This window comes from Ciconia boyciana, chromosome 14 (genome assembly GCF_034638445.1).
Source record: "Ciconia boyciana chromosome 14, ASM3463844v1, whole genome shotgun sequence".
In the NCBI taxonomy this organism is placed as follows: Eukaryota; Metazoa; Chordata; class Aves; order Ciconiiformes; family Ciconiidae; genus Ciconia; species Ciconia boyciana.
Window position 1 is genome coordinate 17,351,700 of NC_132947.1, and position 26,583 is coordinate 17,378,282.

At 54.3% G+C, this 26,583-nt stretch overlaps 1 protein-coding gene across 10 annotated transcripts in view; it reads right to left on the bottom strand.

The window, feature by feature from the left end:
* The window catches only part of CHD6 (chromodomain helicase DNA binding protein 6), a 95,899-nt gene that overhangs the window by 52,240 nt on the left and 17,076 nt on the right, over positions 1-26,583 (bottom strand). For 9 of the 10 annotated variants that reach the window (XM_072879582.1, XM_072879577.1, XM_072879583.1 and 6 more), the window contains exon 2: positions 10,352-10,407. The exons of the other annotated variant lie outside the window; for it this stretch is intronic. In XM_072879582.1, coding sequence (XP_072735683.1) covers positions 10,352-10,384 — 33 coding nt within the window. In that variant the 5' untranslated portion in view covers positions 10,385-10,407. The remainder of the gene's footprint in view (positions 1-10,351; positions 10,408-26,583) is intronic. 10 annotated transcript variants of the gene reach the window in all.

Here is a 26,583-nt window from a genome sequence, read left to right on the forward strand (position 1 = left end):
GTGGGGCTGCTGGCACGTCTGGCATCAGCCGGGCGGGCTGCACCAACATCTCTGCCTGCACGTGGCCACCTCCAGTGTTCTGCCCTGGCCCCTGCTGCCGGTCTGCTCCAGTGACCTGGGACGGGGGAGAGCAGCCATCCCACCACACGGACAAGCCATCAAAGTGCACCCAAGCAATTAAGGGGAACCTATTCTGGGCAGAGAGAAAATCAGCACTATAGATGCTGCCTCTGAGCCCACAGGCTGAGGAACAGGATCAGTCCCAGCCTTTGCATTCCTCAGATCTTGCAAGCTGGGGATCAGCTGGAACAATTTACTGGATTAGCTACAAAGCTCACAGACCCCCAAGAGCCTGGATCTCCTTTTGCTTCTGTGCTGAACAGCAGCCAAGTGCAGATACCAGACAGAAAGCAAATCTTCAGCATCCTTGCACAGCAGGAGGGTGAACTACTCCTTCCCAGCCACAGCTTGTAGCCCTGAGTCTCGCAAAGGGCTGCCCACTTCCAGGCAGACCACCCAACAAGCAACAGGTCTGGATACTGCAATTCTGGTGCCGTCCAAGAGCAGACGATGTCACCTGCCCTGTCGGAGAGGGGTTCCCTGGCTCACCCACAGGACTGGACCAGGACTGGGCTGGGCGTGGTGCTGAGTGCCTGGAGCAGCTCCGTCCCCGACAGCCTGTGCCTGGGGGAGCTGAGCCACAATGGCCAGGCATGGAGACGTGGGTCCCTCTCATTGTGTGCATCAGCAATTCCTAGCAAACCAGCATGGATTAGGGAGTGCCGAAACAAGCTCATGATTTCCAACGCTGCACACCAGCCAAGTGGTCCAAAGCTTCCCCAGTACCCCGTCTGCTGTCTGCACCTGCAGCTCCAACCCAGGCTATGGAGCCCAGGCAGGTCCAGGCAGGTCCCGCTCGCCACTGGCACATCCACCGCCCAGCAGGAGCCTCAGGCCCCACCGCAAGAGACAGGCTGATAAAGCCGTCAGGAGAGCAGGCCTCAAACCGTGACCTACTTTGTGGGGTCTGCCTCGTGCTTGCATTGTGCTGCTTAGGCAAATTGGAAATGGCATTTCGGTGATTACCGATGAAGACATCCCAGCCTGCCACAAGCCCTGCTGCAATAGAAAGTTGAATGCTTTATAGAAACAACCATGAGCTGTTAGAAGGTTTGTGAAAATGCAAGCAATCCTTCTGCTCCTCCTCATCACCTCTTGGCTGCCAACAGCTCCTCCAGCCTCTAGGCAAGCCCATCGTGGTGGGAACACAGACATGTCCACCTCAGCACACCTCCCAGGCAGCGCTGCAGACCCCCAGATTCAGCAGTGCCAGCACTTTGCCATGGGATGCCCTGTGGGCATCAGACATCACAGCCTGCTGTGTCCAGGAAGCAGTGTTGGTACCAGTTAGCAGCACTAACCAGCAGCCAGAAGCTTCTGGTGCAGGCCCTGCCTTGAAAGGGCCATCAAACACCAGCCTGTGGGACCGAGCAGCTCATGGTCAGGGCTTGCACAGGCAGCAGAAGCACAGATGGGCAGGGAAACCAAGCTCCTCCACACTGACTGCGGGCAAGGTACTACCAGCCCCAGAAACCCTTCTGCACCCAAGGCTGCTTGGTTTGTCTTGAGGGGAAAAGGCTGCATGTCATGCTCCTACAAGTCCATAGCAAGCTCCTGCCATCCACATAGGACTGTGCTGCTCAGTACAAATCTGCAGTCGGAGCTTGGCACACTGCTGTGAGCCAGGGAATAGGCTTCTCCTACTTCCCCTTGATGAGGTTCAGTTTATCCTGGCTTCTCGTCAACAGGAAAAGCCTGAGAAAGCAGTGCCAGCATTATCTGTGCTCCTGCGTGGCTTCAAAGCACACTCGCAGCTTGCCTGCGGCTGCCCGGCCAGTCCTTTGCGGCAGGCAGGAGCACACTGTCCCTGTGCAGCCGGTGCCAGAGCATCAGCTGCTGCCCCTGTGCCGCAGGGAACCACCACCTCTGCTTCCAAGCAGTGAGGAGCTTAAGGGCCTGTGTCACACCGATGGGGACACAGCACGGCAGGGAGCTCTGCTGCAGCAGCAACCTCCAGGCTGAGTGGCCTGAGACACACATCTCCATGAGCCATCAGGCTGCCCATGGCTTTGCCTGGGCTACCAGCCACTGTGTCTGCAGCAACAGCCGGCAGTGACACACTACCACGTTCAGATTCCCTTCACAGGGGAGAAACACATCCAGCTTCAGGAGCCTGAATGTGGCAAATCATAGCCCCAGGATGCTTGCTGCAGCAGGCGCGCAAGGCAGGCTCCCCGTGGCTGCTCTGGACCAGCCAAGGGCCGCTCTAGGCCAGTGCTCTGACCCCAAGGGGGACAGGAGTGGGTCAGGGCAGGCAGCGTGCTCTACCTCCCCGTCTGCCCAGGCTGACTGCAGCTCGGGAGCTCCAGCGGCAGGACTGCATCCAGATCATGGCAGCTAACAGCTGCATGAACCCACCTGTAACCACGGGCACCAAAGCACCCGGTGGCATTCACTACTACAAACTGATAAGGTATGGGAAAAACCCGATGATTTTGTTTAAATTGTGCTGCTCTCCTAAGTGGCTTCTAGTTCTCAAGGTGTGAGAGTACAAAGGAGGATTTCCTTGTCACTCGCTCTGTCCCATTCACTGTTTTGCCATTCTCCCTCACATCCTTCCCCTGCAGAGCTCTCTTGGCCCAGCTAAGGTATGGGTGACAAGTCACCCTCTCCTTGCAGGCGGGCTGGGCCAGCTCTCAGACCATCTGCCTCATCCTTCTCTGCACCTCTTCTAACCCTATCAGCTTTGGGGTGGCACTAGGAGAGCACGCCGTTACCAGAGAGGTACCACATAGCAGCAGGAAGGTTTCTGCTCTGTGCCTTCTCCCTTTCCGAACCGCTGAACGCGTCTCTGGGACAACCTGCAGGCAGGTGCGAAACTCTATGCCAGTGTTTTACAGTCTCCTCCAGGAGCAGTAAAGTAAAGATACGCACATGGCTGGTTCCCCCGTATGCATTACTTGGCATATTTTGAGACTTTTCTTCAACTCTTCAGACTCCGTTTCCATTTCAACATCTCAGATGATTGCAGGAATCAGCTGGCACCTTCTCCCCTGCTCTGTGCCATGAAAGCAGAGACATTTTTCCTGTACTTTGCTTCCTGTTCTTTAACGAGTCACTAATTCACAGAAAGACCTGTTATAAGGACAATGCTTAACTTCTTTAAAAGCATTCGGTGAGAAACTTTCTCCACAGTTGTTTGGGAGCCCATGAGCACTGTACCAGGCCAGAGCAATGATCCAGACCCAGACCAGCCCAGAACCCTGTGATCTGGCTATCTTTAAAATCCACGGCAGATTGCAAGGACTAACTTTGCTTTACAAAAGCCATGCTGACTATTCACCAGTGTAGCATTTTCATAGATAAAGTGTTTATTATAGTTCCTAACGATTTACCCAATACCCAAGTAAACCTATTGGCCTTTAATTTCACATTTGCTACACCTCCCCCTCCATGGACATGGCCCTGATGGGCGGTGGCCCGTAACACTATTTATTAGTGATTCCCAACATCTCATCAGGCTCCTTTACAATTCTAGAGTAAATACCATCAAAGCCTGGTGGCTTGTGTTACTTTGCTCAAAAATGTCTTTATCAAACCCTTTAATTTAAGGGCAACTCTCCGATGCATCTGGCATCGGGGATGGCTCTGGGCTGGGAGTCTTACTGACCGAGCTGTTCTGCCAACACCCTGTTTCCATGAGCACTCACTTGACACCTCCATTGCTTATTTACCCTGTGACTCCTCTTAAAGGCTTTTTAGTCCTGAGATATTTGGAAAAAAATTTATTATTAGACTCCGTGTCTTTAGCGAGTGGTTCCTAAAAATCTTTTTAGTCCTGCCTTGTTACAGGTTTACTTTTAAATTCCTAGAATATGTGTCCTTTTTCTTACTACAACTTTTTTTAACTAAAGAAAAATATCATTTTACATTGAACAGCCTCTTCTACATGTCTTCTTACATGGCCGTCTAACCATGCAGGTTTGTTGTTTCTGGGGTATTTGGGGGGGGGTGTGTGTGTGAGTAAAGACAACGACTTCCAGGTTTTGGTAGGTGATGCCCATCTCTGAACCGCTGGCACCATACCCAAGCAGCCTCCATACGCCCAGTATGCTTTTTATCCTTAGAGCTGTGCCTTTGCACTGTCTCTCAACTGGCATTTTTTTGGTGATGATTGTAACGATTTTACATTTTCAGAATATACTTTTATGTAACTTTTGTACATTTTTTTATTCCCAGAGGAATCTTCTATAAATTACATTTCATACAGGAAAGCAAGTCCCTCAGCAGCAGCTGGAGCACAAAGTCTTGTCCCATGCGTTTAACTACTGTCAAAGAGAAGGTCAGGGGAAAAAAAGATTTTTAAAACCTCCCCAGAGAGCCGCGAAGGCTAACAGACAGCACTTATTGCATGACCCCACTAGAGGGCAAAGCCAAGGTTAGGGTGGGCCTTAATGGTGTGTTTCCTTAACTTAAAATTGTTTCATTTCATTCATAGTCCCAATTTGACTCGATTTCCCAGTTTTTATTCAGGACTTAGGGGAAAACACCACCAGGAGATGGGAGGCAAAGCGGCTCCTGCCCCTGGTCCTCGAAGGGCTCCCTTCCCTCTCCCACACTGCTGAGCCTGCAAGAGGCACCAGCCGCCCTGGCCCGTGAGGGTCACACAGCACCCCTGACCCTCTCCAAGCCCTCCAGCAAAGAGCGGAGCTGGGTTCACAGGAACCTGAAGGAACAGTTTAAAAACTCCACTTGGCACATGTGTGGGGAGCTTAGGAGCAGTGAAGTTCAGCAGCATTTTTCCCACGACTGCCCAGGGCATGCACCATCCCGGGGCCAGCGGGACTGCCTGCCGTCTGAGCTGGGTCCGAACCCCTCACCCTCACCCTGCCTGTGCCAGGTACCTGCAAAGGCAACAGTGGAGAAGAGGAACAAGGGGGAACAGCAACTGCAAAGAGAAGGTGCGGAGGGGAAGAGGGAGGAAACTGAGGACAGGGAAAGGGCAGCTAGGACAGGGGGCCAGGATGACACTAGGATGTTATGGGATGCAAGTCCTAAGGGGCAAGTGAGAATGGAGAACAGCAGGCAGCTTTGAGTGAAGACAAGAGAAAACTGGGCCCAAGCACCTGGGAGAGGTACAGCAGAAGGGGTCAGGCTTGGCTGGATGGGGCAGAAGATCCTGCACCTTGTGCCCAGCCAGGAGGGAACCATAACACACCCAGAGCCCCGCTCCCTCCACGGCCTGCGAGACCACATCACCTTCCCTGCCTCCGGCGCTCCTGGGCTCCCATCCCATGGCTGGGCAGCCCAGCATCCTCTTCTGCCCCGTAAAGGTGGCACCAATTATACAGCTTACACGCTTGCCATGCGATACCCAGAAAGGTGGGTGCAGAGAGTGGCTCCTCTGGACCCAAGTGGCAGAAGTCACAGGCCACCACTGCTGGAAGGTCCGACGGGGATGAAGTGGACGTTGCATTGGCACTGCTGGGTGTTGGAGTCTCCTCGCCAGCCAGCATCACTCCTGATCCGTACACAAACCCTGCAGTACCACACAAGTTTGGGGGTGGGAAGGGGAAAGAAGCAACAGCCTGATGTCCACCCTGCTACCCATCCTGCACCTCAGGGCCCTGCCCTGAGCCCTGCAGGCTTCCCCCCCCCAGGAGCACAGCGTTCCCAGCAGGGCAAAGCTCTGCCACAGCCTCAGGATCTGAACGGCAGCTCCATCCTGTGAGGAGGTCACAGCTGAGCCCCTTCTCACGGTCATCGCCAAGAGCAAAGCCAGCTCCCCTGGCTACCAGACTCAGATGACATCCACACAACACACTCTTGCTGGGCAGCGTGACCAGAGCCAGCAGCAGTGGCCATGCCACATGCCATCTTGCATGCAAGTGCCAGCACCATTCAACCCCTGTTCACTGCAGGCTGGGCCAGGCCTTCCTACAGCCCCCCAGGAGAAGCAGGACGCCTCCGCAGAAGCCCTGCATTTGGGTCTAGGGCACGGCTCAAACCTCACAGAGATCTGCCCGATATGTGGAGTGTCCATGGGGACCCTGACTGCAGGGGTCATCAAAGGTTTCCATGCTCTTTAGACAGAGGCCGATGTCCGGGGGCTGCCCAGCACCCCAGCCGCTCAGCTTCCCCCCACGGCACTGACCGAAGCCACCAGCCAGGCTGCCGCCACGCCGGCAGCCCGAGATGGGCACCATCACACAGCTCTGCCTCCCCAGGATGGTCACACTGGCAGCCGCTGGCCCAGTCTATCTGTGCAGTCAGTTGCAGAGCCCCACGACGGGAGCAGAAAAGGCAGCTTCTTCCATACACAGCGTTTTAGCAGACTGTTCAGACACGCTCTCCAGCAGCTGCAATCCCCACCAGCGGCATGGGCTGTTGTATTCTAGTCGCTGGGTGTCCACACCCCTCGTTTCCAGCTCTTAATGCAATGCAGCAGAAGCTAAAAATACACAAGTGCCACCCTCCGTCATGTCTCCGAGCAGGCTCTGCAGTCGCCATGGGATGTGCGTGACGGAGGTGGGGCCTGGCTCTGTTCCCGAGACACTCCACCAAGACACAGCCCTCAACAACTACAGCCGGGAAGCTCCATCCCGTGACCAAGCCAGCCTTGGCAGCGAGCACGCATGTCCCCACCGCCCTGGCGCAGGGCACGGCGGAGGCAGAGGGCAATGCTGCTGCCCTGGGCTGGCCAGGCTGTCCTCCCTGCTTAGTCCTCTCGGGCAGGGCGGGAAGGAAGGCACGGAAAGAGCATGGAAAGAGGAGGGCCTGTGCAACAGCGTGCTGCCACAAGCGGCAACAGGGCCAGGAGCCCTCGGGACCATGGGGGAGGACCAGCAGCAGCGCTCCTGGCTGTGTGTGGAGGAGCAGGACACCCTGGTAGCTCAATGCTCACTCTGCCCTTCATCCTTACCAGAGCAGGTGCCCACAGGCTGCTCGGCAGAGCAAAACTCCTCCGTGCACCCAGCACTGAGGGTCATCACACTCGACAGTCTCATCACGACGAAAAAAGCCCAAGATGGGCCAGGAGCCCATGGACACAGCCTGGGACAGAGCCACAAGTGCCCTCAGGCTGGGGAGCCCCCTTTCCCCTGCACTGGCTCCCACTGCTTTCAGGACTCTGCTCCAGCCCTGGGGAGCTCTAGTAACAGCCCTCAGCAGCGTTTGCAGCAGGTGAGACATCAAAGCTCACGTTTCACTTAAACAGACCCGGAAAATTCAGGAAAACCTTCATTTTATGCAGTGAGTGCTTGAAGCAAAGGCAAGCAGAGCTCCCACAGATACTCCTGGGGGCCTGCACACCCTGACACATCCCCGCTGCGAGGGCTGACCAGCCTTGCGGTGCCCCGCAGCCCCAGGCTGTTCCCTGCTGCCTCCCCACGCCACCAGCCACTCACTGCTGTGGATCGGGCCATTCCCACTGCCTCCAAGCCCAGGCTGAAAAGTCAGAAGAGCCCTCCAGGAGAAGGCAGGAGCTAAGGGGTCACAGGGCTTCCCATCCCCTCCCTCTCCAAGAGGCAAGCAATGCTGCTCTGCTCTTACAGTCTGTGCGGGATGGGAGCATTTCCATGGCTGTAGAATAAAGAGATTTACAGGCACTGTGGGATAACTGCATTTATTTTAGTTCAATATTTCTCAGGTTATTCAACAAGTCAGAGCTTGTCAGAAATAAGCAGGACTAGAAGACCCTTCAGTGCCCAGGGAGGAGCAGGACACAGACAGGAGAAGCAGCCCAGGGAACGATGGTGCTGCTGAAGCCCTCAAAGAAAATCCATTGCTTGTCATTGCTCCCTGGGGTAGCTAGGCACCCCTGTCCCACCCCCGCCAGCAGACAAGGCGCCCTGGCACGAAGCCTCGTAAGTCACGAGGGAAGTGACAGGTTTCACGAGTTAGTCACAGCTTGGTGACAAATCCACCAGATTTTCATGCATTACTAAGGAAGAAGAGTCATGCAAACACAGACCCTGCCTGCACTAACAACAGCCCCTCATCTGGTGCATCTGATGGCCCTGCATGCCAAGCCATCCCCATCTGTGCAGGAAGGGTGGCACTGCTGCGGGGTGCACCAAGGGGTCACAGAGAGGAGCTCCTCCCAGGACAGCCTGCTGCGAGACCCCAGCTCTCCAGCCCAGGCTTCGTAATCCACTGGCGGTGGACATGGCAGAACAAGGCACTTGCTCAGGGAAGCCATGGACTTGGGAAAGGAGAGAGCACATCCATAACTCGTTCCCAAAGGAAGCTGACAGCTGTCCTGCCATCCCTCACCAATATGAAGGGCGCCAGTATTTTGCCAGCCTTTGTACCCATAGGCCTGAACCTACACCCTACATGATGACCAAGATGGAGCTTCTGCAGGTGAGAGGCTGGCAGGCAGACATGTACAGAAACGCGTGGCCCTTGAGAGCCCTGGGAAGCACACAAACATCTCATCTTCTCCAGAGAGACTGCTCAATGGACTTTTGAAGGCAACAGCCCTCCTTGGTGCCACGAAGAGTCTGTTTACATGGTGTGGGAGTTCCTGGGCTCAGATGTCCAGGGGGACGTGGAATGGCACCTCTTGCTAGTTTTGCCTCCAACGCTGCTCAGCAGGCTTTGCAGAGCGTGGCACGGAGCCACCCACCTTGGGGAGTGGCCACCCCCTTCTCCACATCAATCAGGAACCCAGAGTACCCCCAGGAGCCCTGCTTGGCCAGGCTTTCTTCCAAACACTGAACTCACAGCAGCATTTCTGGCTGCTGCCCAGACCCTTCTGGGGGACACCCCAGCACAGCCCTTGCAGAGCTGGTGACCCCGGGAACGCTGCAGCCCACTCCATGATGTGCTGCAAGGATCGTCCTACACTGCTGCCAGTTCAGAGAGCTCAGGAGATGAGCAGCTTGACCCCTACCCCTCCTTGCTCACACTGGCATGCCTTTATCTCCCTCCCAGACTTTATCTGCAGGGGCAGTTACACAAAACACTTTGGCAGCTGAGCCTTCTATAATCTCCAAATTCTGGGGGAGGACGGTTTTGCTCTGCTTAAAACCCACATCATTTCAGCAAACCCATTTCCAGAGCAGCCAAACCTGCTGTATTAGTCCAATGGAGTGGTGGGAATTTCTTACCTGGGTTTCACTACCAGAGGAGAGAGATCACTCACCCGTGCCCCAAAGCACCCTGCTCTCCTCCAGGCCTTCCCCCTGCTCCAGCAGGAGTGATCCAGCAGCGCTGGTACGCAAGACCTGCCGTGCTCCCCTCCTCCTCGCCTTGAGGCTGGCTCTGCTTCTTCACAGCATCTTTAGGACACACTGATAAACTCACTACTTCCTACAGTATCAGTGCTCTGTACACACACCTTCCTATATCCGCAGCGTTTGGCTTGCTGCAAGCTCATAACAGCACATTCGCATTTCCCAAACCCTTCCCTCCCTTCCTCCTCCCCATTAACCTGCCATGACGGCACGAGCTGCAGCTACCCTGAGCAGCACAAAGATGCTGCTTCAGAGCTGGCTAGAAATGGTACCAGCTCACGCTCGCCAACAGATTTATCCCTTAGCTCAGTGTTCAATTTAATGGTTTCCCATTAAAAGCAGCACAGACACAAATCAGCTCAGGGTGGACCGGTTTGTTTTATACCTCCAGCCATATTTCACCCTGGCAGGCAGAGCGAGTCTCCATGCACGTAACAGGTCCTTTCCCCTTATCAGAGCACCAATGGTCAGGTTCTTCCTCTGCACACAGTTAATACACAAAGACCACTGGCTCATAAATCTCCTCTGGGAGCAGCAGGTAGTTATGATCCAATGCGGCAATTCAGAAATGGCAGCTTGGTGGGATGGGATTATTTCTGAGCAAGGGAAGATTCCCTGGCCAAGCTCTCACAGCCCCACAGACATGATCTTCCCCAACCTCCCCACGGTGCTAGTCCTGGAGCATCATGTTATTAGCAGTAATCACAACAAACATGCAGTTTTGTAATATATATGTGATGAGATTCAAATAACAACCAATACTAGGGACTTTGAGGGAAAAGAAGGGTTGCTTCTCCACAGGGAACAGAACCAAATCAAGAGCATTTCCATTATTGAAGATAAACCCCACCTTGTTCAATTGCCCACATCAGACTCATCCACTCTAGGCTGCAGCTCAGGTCAAATTTCGATATGCTGAGCCGCAGCCCTGTCTGGAAATGCAAGGACCCCCTGCCCCCTTCCCACCACACATCCACTGCAACAATTCACATACAGGACATGGTCCCCAGGCCTTGCCAGCTGAGTTGGGAGAAGGAGAAAGGGTCACAAACCTGCTTTTCTTTTTTCTGTATTTTCATTATCATCAAATCTGGGATGAATGTTATTTCTGCAAGACACAACACAAAAAAAAATTCACAATAAAGAGACTGGTGAACCTGAGGTACTCCATCCTTCCACATCATCCCTCCAAGAGGCCAAGCCAACCCCGGTGCCGCTCAAAGCAACAAAGCTGCAGGAGTGAAACGCTCTCAGGGACAAGCTTGGGGACATCTGCTCTGCTGAGCCATGGCAAGGAGCCCAACCACACATCTCCCTGCAGCTCAGTGCTACCTGAACCCTGCCAGGTAAGGCCAACCTTGCAGTCGCAGTCCCAGCATGAAGTCGCGCACCTGGGGCTAGCGGAGACGCACTCCACCCCCCCCAGAGCCCACCAAACCCACCTCAGGCACCCCTGAGATATGTGTCGGATGCTGCCAACCCTGCAGCAGCAGAGAGAAGCAGTAAACAAACCAGCCTGTGCTGGTGACAGCCAGTGATGACAGCAGTAAGAGACGCGGAGAGGATGCAGGAGCTTGAGGTGGGCTGCGAGCCCTACTACCAAGGAAGTAGCTGCTAGGGCGACGAGGACAGTGCAAGCAAGGAGGGGGAAGAGCCATGCTGGCAGACACCATCTCCCCAGCGAGCTGCAGCAGACCTCGGAGCAGCGCTGGGGCAGGGCCAGCGGGCCGGCTGCCTCCTCAGGCCTGTGCCCCCACAGCGCAGGAGGATGCTGCATGAGTGGCACCCACCTCGCAGCCTACAGGAGGAGCGGGGGCTGCAGGCAGAGGTGATTTGCAAGCCACCCCCCCACACCAGGCCTGGCCAGAGGGGCTGCAGTTGCAAGTCCAGCTCTTAGCAGCACTTTAGTGCCTGAGGCAGAACTGCCTGTCTGACCAGGCAGTCCCCACCACAGGAGGGGACCGATGAGGGATCTGTGGTGATGCGGCACCCCACCAGCTCTCTGGGGCGAAGACTGTTCCCCCAGGCTCCCTGCACCATGGCTCAGCACCCCGCACCCAGTGGCTGTGGTCCAGCTCGGCCAGCGGCACCTTTTAGCTGGTCTCTCCCGGATGGCCACAGCTCCCTGCAGGCACTGCCTGAGCAGCTGCACCCAAACGCAGAGACACAACACCCAGGACACCCTCCACGGGCTGCCACGCACCCTCAGGATGGGGCCGGCTGGCGAGCAGACACACACCTGCCCAGGCCTGATTTCTCTGGGCATTGGGTGTAGGTTGGACACCGCCAGACGCAGGAGAAAGCCGGGTTCACTGCTTCCCTCCTGCCGGTGCTATGTCAGTAGAAAGGTCAGGAGCAGCCCCACCACACACGAGGTCAGCATCGCAAACGGCACTGATCCCGGGTGGACGGGGCACTGCTGCAGCTCTCCAGGATGAACACGCTCACTAGCTGTGACAGTCAAGGGGACACGGTGAGGTCACAGCCCTGTGCCTTCCCCACAGCAGCCCCAGCCACGGTACACTCGACAGAGCTGTCGGGGTTTGCCCAGAGCCCCCTGCTCCAGGCAGTAGATGCTTTTTGGGGAGCTGACCCTCAGCAGCTGTCTGCTCCCACAGTGCCAGCAACGGGTGTCAAAGAGCTCAGAAGTATTTGACGAGTGTTTTAGACACAAATTCCACAAACACCTGCCTCTCATTTCCTTCCCATACCATGCAAACCCCACTCCACAGGCAACAGTGGCACGAGAGCCCCCCCTTGCCACTGTAGCTGTCAGACTCGCTTGGAAGAAGGGCACAGCTTACACTGCCACCAGTCTGCAGGCAAGGCCCAGCGACCGCCCAGCACCCCCCCATCATGTCTTCCCTCCCCAGCAGGAGCACCCTGCTAGGCCCAGACCTTACCGAAGCCATTTCTCCTCCTGACCCAGCACCTCTCTTCCCACAGGGGAGAGCCCAATGGGTCCTACAGGTGGGCAGTGCTCAGGCCAGCTCAAGGGGGGACCAATTCTGCATGCTGATGCTGGTCCATGGTTCACGCCCACCACACCAAGAAGAGGCAAAGGCTTCTAACTCCGATCCCAGCTACATGTCACGGGCCAGGCCAGCACATCCCATATATAAGTCAAGCCTGGAGGCAGTAAGGCAAGGCACCCGGTGCCACCAGCTGAGTGGGGAGGAGTTTGATGGCATCTGTGGACAGGATGACACAGAACTTCTTTCTCATGACTAAGCCTGGCAGCCCCTCCTGTACTCCTCCAAATGTGCCCCAGAAGGGCCCGGAGGACAAGGGGCTAAGCCAGGCTGGAAGATGTGTGCAGCTGCAGCAGTGGCGCTCTCCAGGAAGGACCGGGGGGAAATTTCAGACTGAGCTGCTGCTCAGAACAATCCTGCCGGGCTCCAGCAGAGAGTAGCCCCATCCCAAGGGTTTGCTCAGAGCCAGAAGTGTTGGAGATCTGGGTTTGGTTCAGCTTTCACAGAGGCCTCTGGGCTGCAGGAGACTCCAAGGTGGTCAGCTTACGCGTCCTCACCAGCAGCACACGAGCGTGCTCGCCTTCACCCGCCAGCCCCAGCCTGCTCCCAGCAGGTCCTGCCAGGGCCCATCCAGTCCCTCTCGGCTCCCAGGGCAGGGAGGTGCCCTTGTCCTGGCTCTGCTTCCCAGCCTTTCACTCACAGATTTTCTTCTGGAGTAACCCCGAAGATGGATCCTGGGCCCTGCAGTCCTTGTGGGCACTAGCACTCTCGTCCTGCTCTCTGTTTTCTTTCCATCATCAAAAGGCTGTGAGCTCCCTCAAGCTGCCCCTTCCCCAGAACCCTGGCAAGCCATGGGGTCCCCTCCATGCTCCGGGAGCTCTCCCCGGCACCCCCTCACCCCGAGGTCCCTGACACTTAACTAAGTGCCCTGTTTGTCACTTGGCAGATACTGAGGGTTTTTGCAGGCTAGCCCCAGAACAGAGCTCACACAACACAAACAACTCTCAGGCCTGCAGGCTGAGCCCTGGTGCCTGGCGTTACAGCACTGAGGTGCCTGTGTGCGTCGCCGGCGGCCTCCTGCCAACACAGCTGCGGGGAGAGCACCAGGATGGGATCCACCAGCATTGTCTTCTCCCACAGCAGGAGACCAGGACGTTGGCAGCTTTCATCCGCACCCCTCCAGGAGCCACTGCATCTCACCAGTGTGGCTCTGGCCACCTCCAGAGCCCAGGGCAGGGCCAAAGCCAGCTCACAGAGAGACTACAAGGGCGTCTGTAGCCCTCTGTCCCCACCCCAGCAGAGGCAGGGCCCCACAGTGGAGCATGCAGGTGGTTTCACTGAGACCCAAGAGATGTCAGGGAAGGAGAGAGGCTCAGACGTTGTCTGCAAGGCAGCAGTTCAGCACCACTTCTGGCAAGCAAAAGGCAAGATAAATACCTTGCTACAAGTTCCTCAGCACTGGCTAGCCCAGGCTGGAAGTCTCTTATTGCATGGCCTACAAGAGCTTGCTCCTATCACTCGGCTCTGGGTTTTCAGGGCTTTTTTTTAATTAAAATAAAACAAACATCATGCATTGTGGATCTCACACATTTAGTGGCCTAGGTCCCAGCATGCTCACCACCTTCTGTACAGTGGTAACACAGGCAGCTGCCAGCAGCTGAACAAGAGGGCCGAAGGATGCCAGGAAGCTTGGTGCCGCAGCAAGCAAGCGGCCCAACCCTGCCGCCTCTCCAGAGCCCAGGCAAGGGCTGCTGGACCCCATTGCCATCAGCCTTGGTGGCTCAGTCCCACAGCCCTGGCCTCTGCTCCCATCAGCTGCTGTTCTGGCACCACTCTGCCTGTTACTTCCCAGGCACCCAATTCTCAGGCCAGGGTAGGATTCAGAGCACGGGACACTGGGCCAGCAGGACGATGCCTGCAGGCAGGGAAGGGCAGCCAGTGCTACGAGCAAGCCACACAAGGGAATGAGCTTTAGACCAGCTATGCCTTGCTTCACGAGCCTCATCTCTAGCAGCAGGAAGCCAGAAGCAGGCTCTTCACCAGGACAGTGAGCAGGCAGCTGGTGTATGCTGCAGGTCCAGTGCTCCCAGGAGCAGGGTACAGAGCCAGGGATGTTCCTAGGCTCCCAAGCAGAAAGGAGAGCCGGGATCCTGCTGCCAAAGCAGCCTTCTGCCTGCAGCCTGCCGTTCTCCTTCCCAGGGCACCTTTGGACCAGGCTGGGGCGGGGTAGGCTGCCCATTCCTAATACCCATTTTTCCCAGGGAGTGCACAAGGACTCACCTGCATACACATGGCTCATGAACAACTTTTACCAGGTTAAAGTTAGTATCAGGGAAGGACTTTCACAGTTCCCTGAGTGCGGCATGCTACAGACCACCCCTGGCTTCAGGGGTTTGCAAGAGGCATGGCAGAAGCCCAGCCTCTGGGCTAGCCAAGCCACAGCCAGCAGCACTGGCACACAGCAATGGAGAAGGAGCTCTTGGCCAGCCCTCTGGCATGCTCTGAATGAGCACCAGGATGAGAAGGGACAAGGGCACAGGTTCAAGAAAGGACATTGGGAGAGCAGAGCATGAGAGGAGGTTTCTCTGTGACCGAAGCAGAGTGGTCACTTCTCAGCACACACCTTTGTTTCTACTCAGATTCACACCCACGGGTGAACTGTGGGAGACCACAGCCAAACCTGGGGAGGTGTCTTGCACAGCACCCGCTCTGTTACTGGCAGGAGGCAGCAAAGGGCCATGTCCCCCCTCCTCTAGGCAGCAAGGGCTGCCCACAGCTGCAATGGAGCCGCTCTGGCCCTTTGCAGGGAAAGTGCCCAGGAGTCCTCACCGCAGGCCACAACAGCCCAGGACAGACTGTGCCCTGAAAGCGCTCGGCACAGGCCACAGCTGCCAAGGGACAGGTAGGAATGGAGCCAGCAGACCCTCCTCTCACCCAGCTCCCTCCCAAAGAGCCAGGAGGAAACATCTACAGGTCTTCCTTCTTCTGTCTGTCCCCACATATGGCAGCTTGAACGTGCCAAGCTCTACACAGGCATCACCCGCTCTGTTCACATCCCATTGCTGGCAGAGCCCAGCTGCTTAGCACAGCAAGCAGCGCCAGGGCCAGGCCAGCCCCAAGGCAGGGCAGTTCCATGCTCAGCAGCAGTCCCAAACCACCAGCAGACAGGTCTTCTGTATGCTCCATCCTCTTGTTCCAGCTGGCGACAGCCACACAACAGTATCACCCCCATGTACTTCCATAGCACTGAAGCCAGTATGTGCATCCGTCTTGATAAAACAAGGCTGGGATACCAGTTAGACCCAGAGGAGATGGTTTAACAGAGATACCTACTCTGACCATGTGCAAAGTCATTTGAGTGCAAGGAGATGCCCAGCAAAGTCATTGCAGGTGTCCGGAGAGAGCGCTTGGTCTCCTGTCTGCACACAGAGCTAGCCACAGTGAGGCCACTCCATGAGGATGGTACCACCCCAGGTCCTCGCGGGGCCCTGCCACAGCTCCCGGCATGACGTGCCATCCTGGTTTGTGGAAGGCTGCTTTAAACTCTGTGCTGGCCAGGGACCAGAGTCACTGTGGCCAGTTGTGAATCCAGACACCAGGGAACCTGGGGCATTTAACACATCATATTGTTCATAATTCTGTGGAGCAAGCATGTCCTGCCATCACCTCTCAGGGGACAAGCTAGAGAGGAAGAAAGGGACATGTTCATGTCTGCACGGTGCTGTGGCCTGCTTTTGCCTGCTGTATCCAGAGCATCTCGCCTGGCCTCAGAGCCAGGAACTTGTCCAGCATCCTGAAGGGAAACACGCCACCTGCTAGGGAGCACCACCACACTGGCATGTGGATATATACATTGAGAACCCCATTTAACTAGCCGTTTCCATGCTAATTAAGTATTTGCAGATTAAAGAGAAACTCTAATCTCAAATGAGACAGACCGATTTTCTAAATGAGCTTATGGTTTTCATATGGAGATCAACATGTTCTCACTAGCACATCATGCAAGCGCTCCAGGCTGCTAGATTCAGCTTTATTGCCACTGTCACAAGTGGGGAGTTTTTATTCTCCATGCTCAAGTTTTTATACCTTTTTAACTCAAGATAATTGATGCACATCCCACACCAGTGCTGCCAGCCTGCAACACTCCCAGCACCAGGCGGTCACCAGTGCTTTCGGCTGCCACAGCCAAAGGCAAGTCCTCCTTCATGAGGTCGTGGTACTACCCCCTCTGCAAGCCCCCAGCGCCAGGCACCACACACAAGCGGTGAGTGCACCAACATGGCACACCGCGCTGGCAGGCTGACCATGCACTCGGGAGCTTTCTTGTTGCATTTCAAGAGACAAGCAAAGCAGTGCTGAAAGCTGTATTTTGTCCCTCTACACGAGCAGACCAACTACAGCCTCTACAAAGCATCTGCTGCTAGCAATGACATTTTCAGTTACACAATTTGGGGCACATCAGGTTACTATCCTCTTCTCTTGGATTTATTTTTATTGTTCTGAAAGCACAAGCCATCCCTACACCAGACCAAGTCCACATCACACCAGTATTTCCTGTCACTCCTGCCTGGGCTTCTCCAGGGATTGCAGCATCTGTGCACAAGCCAAAAACATTATCAGAAATTCCACATCTGAGCCAACACCAACCCAAGACAAAGCAGTGACCGTGTGCTCTTCCCCTTCTACCAGCCTTCCCACAAGAGTGGCCAAGCTCTCCTCTGCAGCTGGAGGATTGATTTTCCCAGTTCAGAGGCTGAGGCTTGCTAACATGCAGCTCATGTGCTCCCACAGTCCTGAGGACACACACAGCACTCCTGCCACGCAGCCCTGAACACCAGTCCTGCAAGCACAAATACACACAAGGACTCTGTGAAAGCAACCACAGCTCATTGCTGGGAGCGATCACCTATCTCATTTGTACACACAGCTCCATCAGTGCACATCTCCGCGGAGTGGTTCACCTCTGTGTTCCCTCAAAAATGGGAGATCTTCTCAAGATGATCTTCAGGTGAAGGAGGAAAAGGGGCGTTGAAAAGGAGCTTAAAGCAAAGGCAAGGAGAAGCTGCAGTGGCCCTGACTTGTCAACCTGTAAAGAGACAGATCTTCTCCAGGGCTAGAGGAGGACTTCTAACACGTGTTTCAGAAACATGCTAGCCAGGTTCAGGGGATGAGGTCAACATATGAAGGAAAAGGAATAAAGCTCTACAGCGGTAACAGGGATACACCCAAAGGCATGTGTGAGCTAGTCTGTCTTGGCCTGCATTAGCCACAGCACTTGCAGGGCATCCAAGCTGGAGCCTATGAAGTGCAGAGCCTTGGCCATGGTGTGCCGCCAAGTACCCACGTAGCTTGTTAACTCATTCATGTTAGCCGAGACAAAGGAAAACCACATTTTGAGACCACAGCAGTTGGGAGAGGCTGCGTGCTGGGACTGCCTTCCAGCACTGTCACAGACAGCAGTCCCAGGGACTGCCTAGGACAAAGCCATCACAGATGGGCCGCCACTGAGGATGCTTTTCAAGATCATACCTGATGGAAAGACAGACTGCCGTTGCCTGATAGACTGTCCTGTTGCATGTCAGAAGGAGAGGAGGGTCCTGGCACAAAAGCCAAAGCACCTTTCCAAACTTTCCACCATACAACATGTCTCCACACCAGAGCATCCAGTTTCTTGCTTCTCAACGCCATCTGCTGAAAATCTAGCTCCGAGCAAACAAAATGCACACTTGTGCACTCACCCTCAAGTGCAGTCCATGACTGATGCACGAGCTGGGCAACATAAGCAGAGCACCGAGGACTCCATTTGTACATGCAGCTGCTACACCACCATTAGACTAGGAAACACACCTCCTGCACCTGGCCTGCAGAGAGCCACCAAGGAGAATGAGAAGCACCTGGACAAAGCAGAGCCAGGAGATGTTCTGGAGCAGGAGGTACGCCCTTCTGTACCTGGTGGGAGCAGGTACCAAGTGTACAGCACTCAGGGAGTAGCTAGATTCATCCCTGAGAACAGCAGAAAAGGTACTAATGCAAACCCCAAGCGCAGGATCCTGGCAAGCAGGACTCATGGCTAGTAGGACTAGTTGGCTCAAGAGAGCCAGCCACACCAGCTCCTCAGGGTCCCACTCTGCCCAGCTGCCTGCAGTACCTTCCTATTACAGTTCTTGGTGCCCCATAGGTCCCTCCCAGCACCCTGGGGTAGAGTGCACTTCTGCAAACACAATGGCGAGCCAAGGGTGTTCAGGGTACCCTCTGCGCAGTCTCCCACATGCCAGGCAAGGATTTTACAGCTACACAGGCAGCACATCCTTCCTGGCTCGTAAAAAGCACTGAAGCATGGAAATGAAGCGGTAGGTGCTCAGACAATACCTTGACAGGATCAAACCACCTCGGAGAGGCAAGTTCACATGGACTGCAGTTCTCCCCGCACCTTCCTCCATTGTTTTAAACCACCATGTTCCTTTGAAATTTGCTGCCCAGCTGACTTTCCAACCTGGGTGTGCGTTCCCTCTCCCCAGACGTCTTCCAACAGCCAAGCTACAGCACCGTTCAACATCAAAGCTCCTGTCGGGGCCATCCATATGTCACACAGCATGTCCCTGCTCCTCTGTGCTTTGGAGAGCCTCCTCTTGCAGCTCTCCCCCGAGCTCCCATGAGGGCCAGCGCTGGAACGAGAAGCTTGGCTTTATGTACCGATCTTGTTTCTCTCTTCCTATTATTTTACATTATATTTATATCCTGTATAGGGGGCTAAAAAGAGCAGGCAGGCAGCCCCACACTGCAAAACCAGGAGGAATGCCACACACGGCTAGACCCCGGCTCTCTGCCGCTGCTCTGCATGCCTGGGGCTGTGCTTTGAGGAAGGTCAGCCTGAAGTCAGAGAGGACTGAAGCTGAAAATAATACGGTACTCGCCCTTTCTGCACTCAACCCCCAGGAAAATCCAAGACAAAACTTTCCTTGGGGTGGCCAGCAATTTCACGGCACATCCAATGCTTGCAAGAGCTGGCATGACTGAGAGCAAATAGGGCAAATTCAGGAGGCTGGGGAAGGCTCGGAGAAGTCTGTGCTAGACAGTCAGCAAGGAAGAGCTCCTCTCCAGATCTGTCTGTCCAGCACAGGGGACACTGGGACCCTGCCTAGCGTGCCACCACACCTCACTTCAAAGCACATTGCCCAGAGGAGGTCCCCAGCCAGTCCCCAGCAGCCAGCCCCAGCAAGAACAGCTTCCAGCCTTTTTTCTCCAACGGTGCTGAGCCATCCCCCAGAGAGAAAGTATCCCTGGCTCTTTTGCTAAGCCTCTGGAAGTGCATCCCTGGCCATGCTGCCTGCCCAGAGGAGGGGCCAGCCCAGGAAAACCTTTCACAGCCCCTCTGCAAGTCTGACCTACCCAGAGGAGTTACTGCAAGGTCAGGCTGACCCAGGAGACTTTGTTCTCAGGTCCACATCTGCCCAAAGAGTTGAACACGTCCTAAATATCACTGTTACCATCCAATCTGAGAAGTCCTCGGGCCAATGGCAGGGCTGGGTGACAGGCATCTGTGGCAGAACCCTCCAAGAGTGCCCCAGTGTCCCCACGGGCACCCGCCCGCAGTGCTCCCACGCAGCCATTGCAATGGCATGTGAGGGCTGTAGAGAAACCCTGCAACACCGCTGCGACCACGAGGCTGTAAGAAATGTTGCAAGTCACAGTGCTGGAAGCAGGAAATCCAGAAGACAAACTGCCACAGGACACCAAAGAATTCCTAGTATGTGGTTTGCAAAAATAGTTACAATGCTAGCTTGCCTGCAACTGGTAAACAGCATTAAAACAAGCAGCTCTTCAGGGTCCCCCTTTATCCACCAAATAGATCTGTGAGAACCTCAGACGTATCCCATAGCAGTCTCAAAGTCACGACCCAAAGAAGTCCCCCAATTTAATGGGATAAGCACGTTTTTGGCCAGGTTTTGAAACTTTAAAGACAACAAAGTCTCAAACAATGTTCTCTAATATTAATTTCATTTACACACTGCATAGCTAGTGGTCTGTAACCACAGCAAGCAGCATTGTTCTGCTGCTTCAGTCTGCCTGGGAAGACGCTTGCTGCAACACACACCTCCTAGCCTTCAGACTAAAAGCAACCAGGAGGGAAATCCTGATGCCGCGGCTAGGGGTGCACGAAGCTCCCAGACAGATACTAACCATGTGTCAGTCCCCGTAACCTTGCTTCCAAAACTGACAGTGTTTAATATTACCGCAGAAGAATAAATAATTTCTAATACTCATCACAGCAAACTCTGCCATGAAGTTCGCTCATACATCCAACTCATTTTGGGAACTGCAGGTCTTCAGGCAGCACGGACGAGCCTGCGCATGTGGGAACGTGCGCCACAGGAGCGGGCCCTGCCATGGGAAGCCCAGCCCTGAGGGCTGTTAACAGGGCACCACTGGAGCGGGCGGCTCGCCAGGCGACAGCTCACAGTCCAGGCTACTGTGTGCTCCTTCCAGAACCCAGCCCGGGTTCCGGGGGTGTGCAGCCCCCAGCCGGGGACCCTGCCCAGGCCAGCTGTTAGTGCCGAGAATAGCTCAGATCAGCTGCAGAGGATCAAATAATTGCCCCAGGGATGGGAAGCACCAACTGTTTTCAGCTTTCCGGGAGCACTGCTGGGCTAGGGGAGAGCCATGGTGGGGGAGGCAGAGTGCTAGCCACCCAGCCTGGCAGGAGGACAAGCTTGCAGCTTGTTACACTCTTTCAAGGTCTTGTTTTTCCCAAGAAAAGGAAAGGGTTTCAAAGAGGGTTTAAACCTCAGGCTTGCTTTTTTGAAACAATTTTCCAGACTCAGAGGCTGCAGTTTCACACCAGGAAAATATAAAACATGCAGATTTTCCACCAGAGGCACAATCCTGACATCTCCCACCCGCCCTCCCAGGGCAGCAGAGAGCGGCTTGTCCTCAGGCCGCTGCACGCCAGTCCCAGCACGAGGGGCACGCAGCACTGCTGACCATGCTCTGAGAGGGCAGTCTGGGTCAGCACCAGCCTCAGCGCTCGTCTCCCTCATCACGGGCACTCAGCAACCTGCTGTTGGCTCCTTTTCTGTGAAATCTTTGCAGGTCACCTTTAAAAGCCACTTGAGAGCCCTAAAACTACTTTACAGGCTGCAAAATTAGTTGTGCCCATAAAGACGTTCTTTACAGCAGTGTGCGATGCCAGCTGCGGAGCACTACTGCTTCCATGCCTGGGCAGCAGCAGGAGCATCTAGTCCCCACCCCACAGGAGCCTGGGGTCTGGGGTGCTCACGGGCCTTGGCTGCATTTCAACCACACCACCTCACATCTCAAGAGGATATTTAAAGGACACCGATGGAAGCACTCACAAGCCTGAAAATGCTACGATGAAGGTTGCACAAGCGCTATTAATTGAACTTCTGTAGGCGGTTGCATGCTAGCAGCAATGCCAGAATCCAAATCCAAAGCTTGAATCCAAAACTGGGAAGGAGCAGCTTCTCTGTGCTAGCATCTGCATCCTTCATCAGCCCTGCAGACAGGAGAAGGCACGGCTGTTGTGCCATCCCCCGAGAGCGAATGTGAAGGAAGGAGAAAAAGGGAAGTGAGTTAATGTTGCGCAAACACTAACCGCTCGACTTTGAAATAGCAGTTTTCTGACTTAAAAAAAAAAAATCCAGAAATTTGCACATCAAATTTTAAGGTACCAGGAAAGGAACCCCAGCTAACCTCAACCCTACTCTGCGTTACCAGCAAGCCTGGGGAATGGGACCTCCGGGTGCACAAGCCAGCCAGCGGGAGTGGGGCTGTAAAAGCACTGCCAAAGCAAGTGGGAGCTGCCAAAACACCTGGCCTGGGAGAAGACTCATCTGGCAGCCCTTGTCTGGGGTTCAGATGTAAAATTCAAGTTAGGGTTGAGAGAAAGACAAAAGCCCCAGTTCGAGAGGGGCTGGAAAGGGCTCACTACAAGAAAGTGGGGGCTGCTGAAAGACTTGGGTTTGCAGAAACCTTTCACAAGGATGACCTTGTCCAATGTTCAGCCTTAAGATTAGGGTTGGAATAATGCTGAGACAAATGCAGTCCAGAGCTGCAGCTGGAGTGGGGCTGGAAAGGGGCTGCAAAAGTACCTGGCAGCTGCCAAGAGACCTGGGCTGGGAGAAATCACCAGTCCAGGTAATCAGCAGGAGACTTCTCTACGGCTTCCCAGGAAAATCAGGATTATGGCTAAGAAAAAGAAAACCCAGAGGCACAGCAGCAGCAGGATGAGGGAGGCTCGCCCGAGCAAAGCAGGGGCCGCAAGAGGCCTCACCTGGGAGAAAGCCTTCATCAGGGAAATGTCTGGGGGCCTTGACTAAGGCTCAGCTGGAACACTAGGGTTAGGGGTTCAGAGAATGCCTAGAGCTCACATGGGGCTGGAAAGGGACTGCCAAAAGGAAGAGGGGCTGCCAAGAGGTCTGGGCTGGGAAATGGCTGAGAGGCCTTCCCTACAGCTCAGATGGAAAATAGCTCCTAAGTCAGGGTCTGGACTGAAAGGAAAGGTTACACTCGCAGCTGGGGTGGGACTGGAAATGGGCTGCCAAGAGACCTGAGGTGGGAGACACCTTTTGCTGGGAAATGGTTGGGGGGCCCTTCCTTACAGCCCAGCAGACAAACGCGGGTTCGGGTTGAGAAGCAGAAAGCCTGGTGTTATTGCTGGAGCAAAGTTGGAAAGGTGCTGTCAAAGGTAAGCAAGGGCTACCAAGAGTCCTGGGCTGAGAGAAAACTTCGGTGTGACAATGGGTTAGGGGGTCTTCCCTACAGTTCTTCACAAAAAATAAGAGGGTTGAGTGAAAGAGAGAGCTTATAGCTGAGCCTGGGCTGGGGCTTCAACAGCCAAGCAGGGCCTACCAAGAGAGCTGGGCTGGGTCAAAGTTTTCATCTGGGCAATGGCTGTGGGGCCTTTTCTGTTGTTCTGCGGGAAAATGAGACCTAGAGCCAGAGTTAGGGTTAGGGCTGAGAGGGAAAGCCTAGAGCTGCAGTTGGACTGTGGCTGGAAAGGGGCTGCCAAAGCCAAGTGGGGGCTGCCAAGAGACCTGGGCTGGGAGAACTCTTTCACCTGGGTTTCCATGTCTAAGGCTCAGATGGAAAGTAAGAACTAGGGTTAAGGCTGACAGAAAGCGAAAGCCTAGGGTTCCAGTTGGAACAGGATTAGAAATGGGCTGCCAAAGATTATTTTAGGTTGCCAAGAGACCTTGGCTGGGAATCATCTTTTGTACAGCAGGTCTTGTCAAAAGGTTCAGCTTATAAAATTAGGGTTAGGGTAACGCTGATGGGAAGAGAAAGCCTAGAGATGCAATTGGAGCAGGGATGGAAATGGGCTGCCAAAGCAAAGTGGGGGCCTGCAAAGAGACTGGGGCTTAGAGAAACCTTTGGTCTGGAAAATGGCTCAGCAGCCTTCTCTACAGCTTCCCCCGCAAAGGGAGAGTTAGGGTTGAGAGAAAGCCTGGAGCTGCAGACAGATCGGGGCTAGAAAGGGGCTGCTAAAAGGAAACGGTCAGGAGACCTGCACTAGGAGAAGTCTCCGGCCTGCAACATGGCTTCAGGGCCATGTCTACCCATTCCCAAGAAAACAAAGGCTAGGGATAGGACTGAAGGATGAGAGTTGCCGTTGGAGTGGGGCTGGAAGGCAGCTCCCAAGACACTTGGGATAGGAGAAATTTTTACCTGTGCAACGCCTGGGGGTCCTTGTCTAAGGCTCAGCAGGAGAACGAGGACCAGGTTTGAGAGAAAGATGACTTCTCCATTTAAAGTAACACAAAGACAGTCGCGGTAACAGGCTTCTGCCCTCCTTCATTCAGGTGCAAAGGGAATAGAGCACAGTGACAAACAACATTTTTTTAAATCAAATGTTTGTTTTCAGAGGCTGGTGCTTTGCTGAGGCTGGCTGAATTTTTAAAAGGACAGGAAAAAGATCAAATTTTGCCTTTTTCTGTAACCTCTTCCTCAAAAACAACATCCGTTCTTGTTGAAACCTTACAAAAAAGCCAGCCTGAGGCACTGCAAAGATTTGCACTGCAAAACAGTGAGAGCTAGACAAGGATTATTCCGACTGCACGGAGAAGCTTCATCACAGAGAGCACCAACACCACCTAAGATTGAATTACATTAAAACGTATCTTGCGGGAACGAGCTGTAATTAGACTGGCCCACAAGTCTGACGGTCTCCACAGCCAACGAGCTGAAAATGCAGCATGTGTTAACAAGCCGAAGAGGACTGTGCCCACAGGTTACGTATTCCAAGAGCAGACAACGGGATGAGTCTGCACCATCCAAGTTGCTCTCAGCTGATGTCCTACTTGCCTTTTAGGAGACTCTGCTGGTGGGCTCTCACATCTGAAACTCCAGCTGATTTTGCAGTGCATCCCCCAAAAAAGGCTGTGCTAATATAAGTTCATTGATCACCAAGATACCCTGCAAAAAGGTGTCTTCCACGTAATGTAACATACACAGGTGAGGATCAGCCAAACAGGGCCAGTTCTCAGGGTTCCAAGAGGACAAGCACTTTGGTGGAAGGGTGCAGGGGAATGAAGCTTTGGTTTAGTTTTGGGCCCCTTGCTACAGGAAAGACTTTGAGGTGCTGGAGTGCATCCGAAGAAGAGCAACAAAGCTGGTGAAGGGTCTGGAGCACAAGTCTGATGAGGTGCAGCTGAGGGAACTGGAGTTGTTTAGCCTAGAGAAACAGAGGCTGAGGAGAGACCTTCTCACTCTCTACAACTGCCTGAAAGGAGGTTGTAGTGAGGTGGGTGTCAGTTTCTTCTCCCAAGTAACAAGACATAGGATGAGAGGAAATGGCCTCAAGTTGCATCAGGAGAGGTTTAGGTTGGATATTCGGAAATATTTCTTCACCAAAGGGGTTGTCAAGCATTGGAACAGGCTGCCCAGGGAAGTGGTTGAGTCACCATCCCTGGAGGTATTTAAAAGACACGTAGATGTGGTGCTTCAGGACATGGCTTAGTGATGGACTTGGCAGTGTTAGGTTTACAGTTGGACTCAATGATCTTAAGAGTCTTTTCCAACCTAGATGATTCTGTGGTTCACAAAAACTGGGAACAGTCCCCAAAACTAGTAAGGCACATGGCACAGTCAGGGGCTGACCCTGTGTTTCCCTTGGGGACACATCCAGCCCTACCTCAGCCCTTCCCTCTCCCCAACTCCTGCACATGCTCCCAAGATACCCACACAACCACCACCAAGGACGGGCCCCACAGATGACTTTAGACATACAAAGTACAGTCTCTAAGTGCAGGCTGGCATTCCCCCATTGCACTTTCACCGATATCCCTTCAAGCGTTCTGCATCCCAACAGGAACAGATGCTCCAACAGCCCCTCAGTCACAGACACACCAAAGCACTTCAGAAAGAAAGTTTTATTCATAGCCTTTATCCACAGAGCAACTTTCATTTCCTGCAGGGAAATCACATCTGCAGCATGGTGAGGAAGGTGGGAGTCAGCAGCTCTGAATGCAGTCCTGCTTTTGCTTTGCCTTCACTTCCCAGCTCCGTTCCCCTGGCTACTGTCTTCAAGCCCTGCCCTCCCTTCTCTTCTCTGACCCCCCCGGTACACCCAGGCCCCCCGCCCCATCGCACAGCTGTACCTTCTGCAGCTGCAGCTCAGAAGCTCCCCCAGGCCAGCTCAGCCCAGGCCTGCGAGCAGCAGCAAGGCACCGGAGCTGCCTCGGGGCAGGCGTGAGAACAGCCCTGGCTGTTCCCCCATGTCATGCCCGCAGGCTTGTCACCAACAGTCAAAAGGGCTACAAACTCAGACAAAGCAGAGGCCTCAGCATCTGCAGAAACTGATGGCATTTGCCCAAGAAAGCTCCTTATTCAGCACGGCAGCACAGATGAGAATCTTTTTTACTTTATTAGAGCACATCCCTGCAGTACAGTGCCATGTTCAGCTGCCTGCAAGAGGCAGGTGGCTTCCTTCTTCAAAGGGGAAAAAGAACAGATTTTATCTGTAGAAATAAGCTGCAGCCAGGAAACAACGTGTGCAATTAAAACAAAAATCAGCACCCAACCGTCAGGTCCTTAGTGACTGTCGATCGTCTTCAGAAGGATGAACAAAAGGGGCATGTGGCTTTCTCCAAGGGAAGAACGAAGCACAACAGGAGCTGGGATTCAAAGAGCAAGCAGTGCTCACAAGCCACCTCTTGAAGGACAAGGGGCACCCACAGGTGCATGTGGGCATGTCCACCTATGTGCCAGAAACACTGGTGATAGTACACTCAGAAAACCTGCACTCTTTCTTTTCACTTTCCAAGTAGGAATTCTGCACCAAAGCCCCTCCAAAG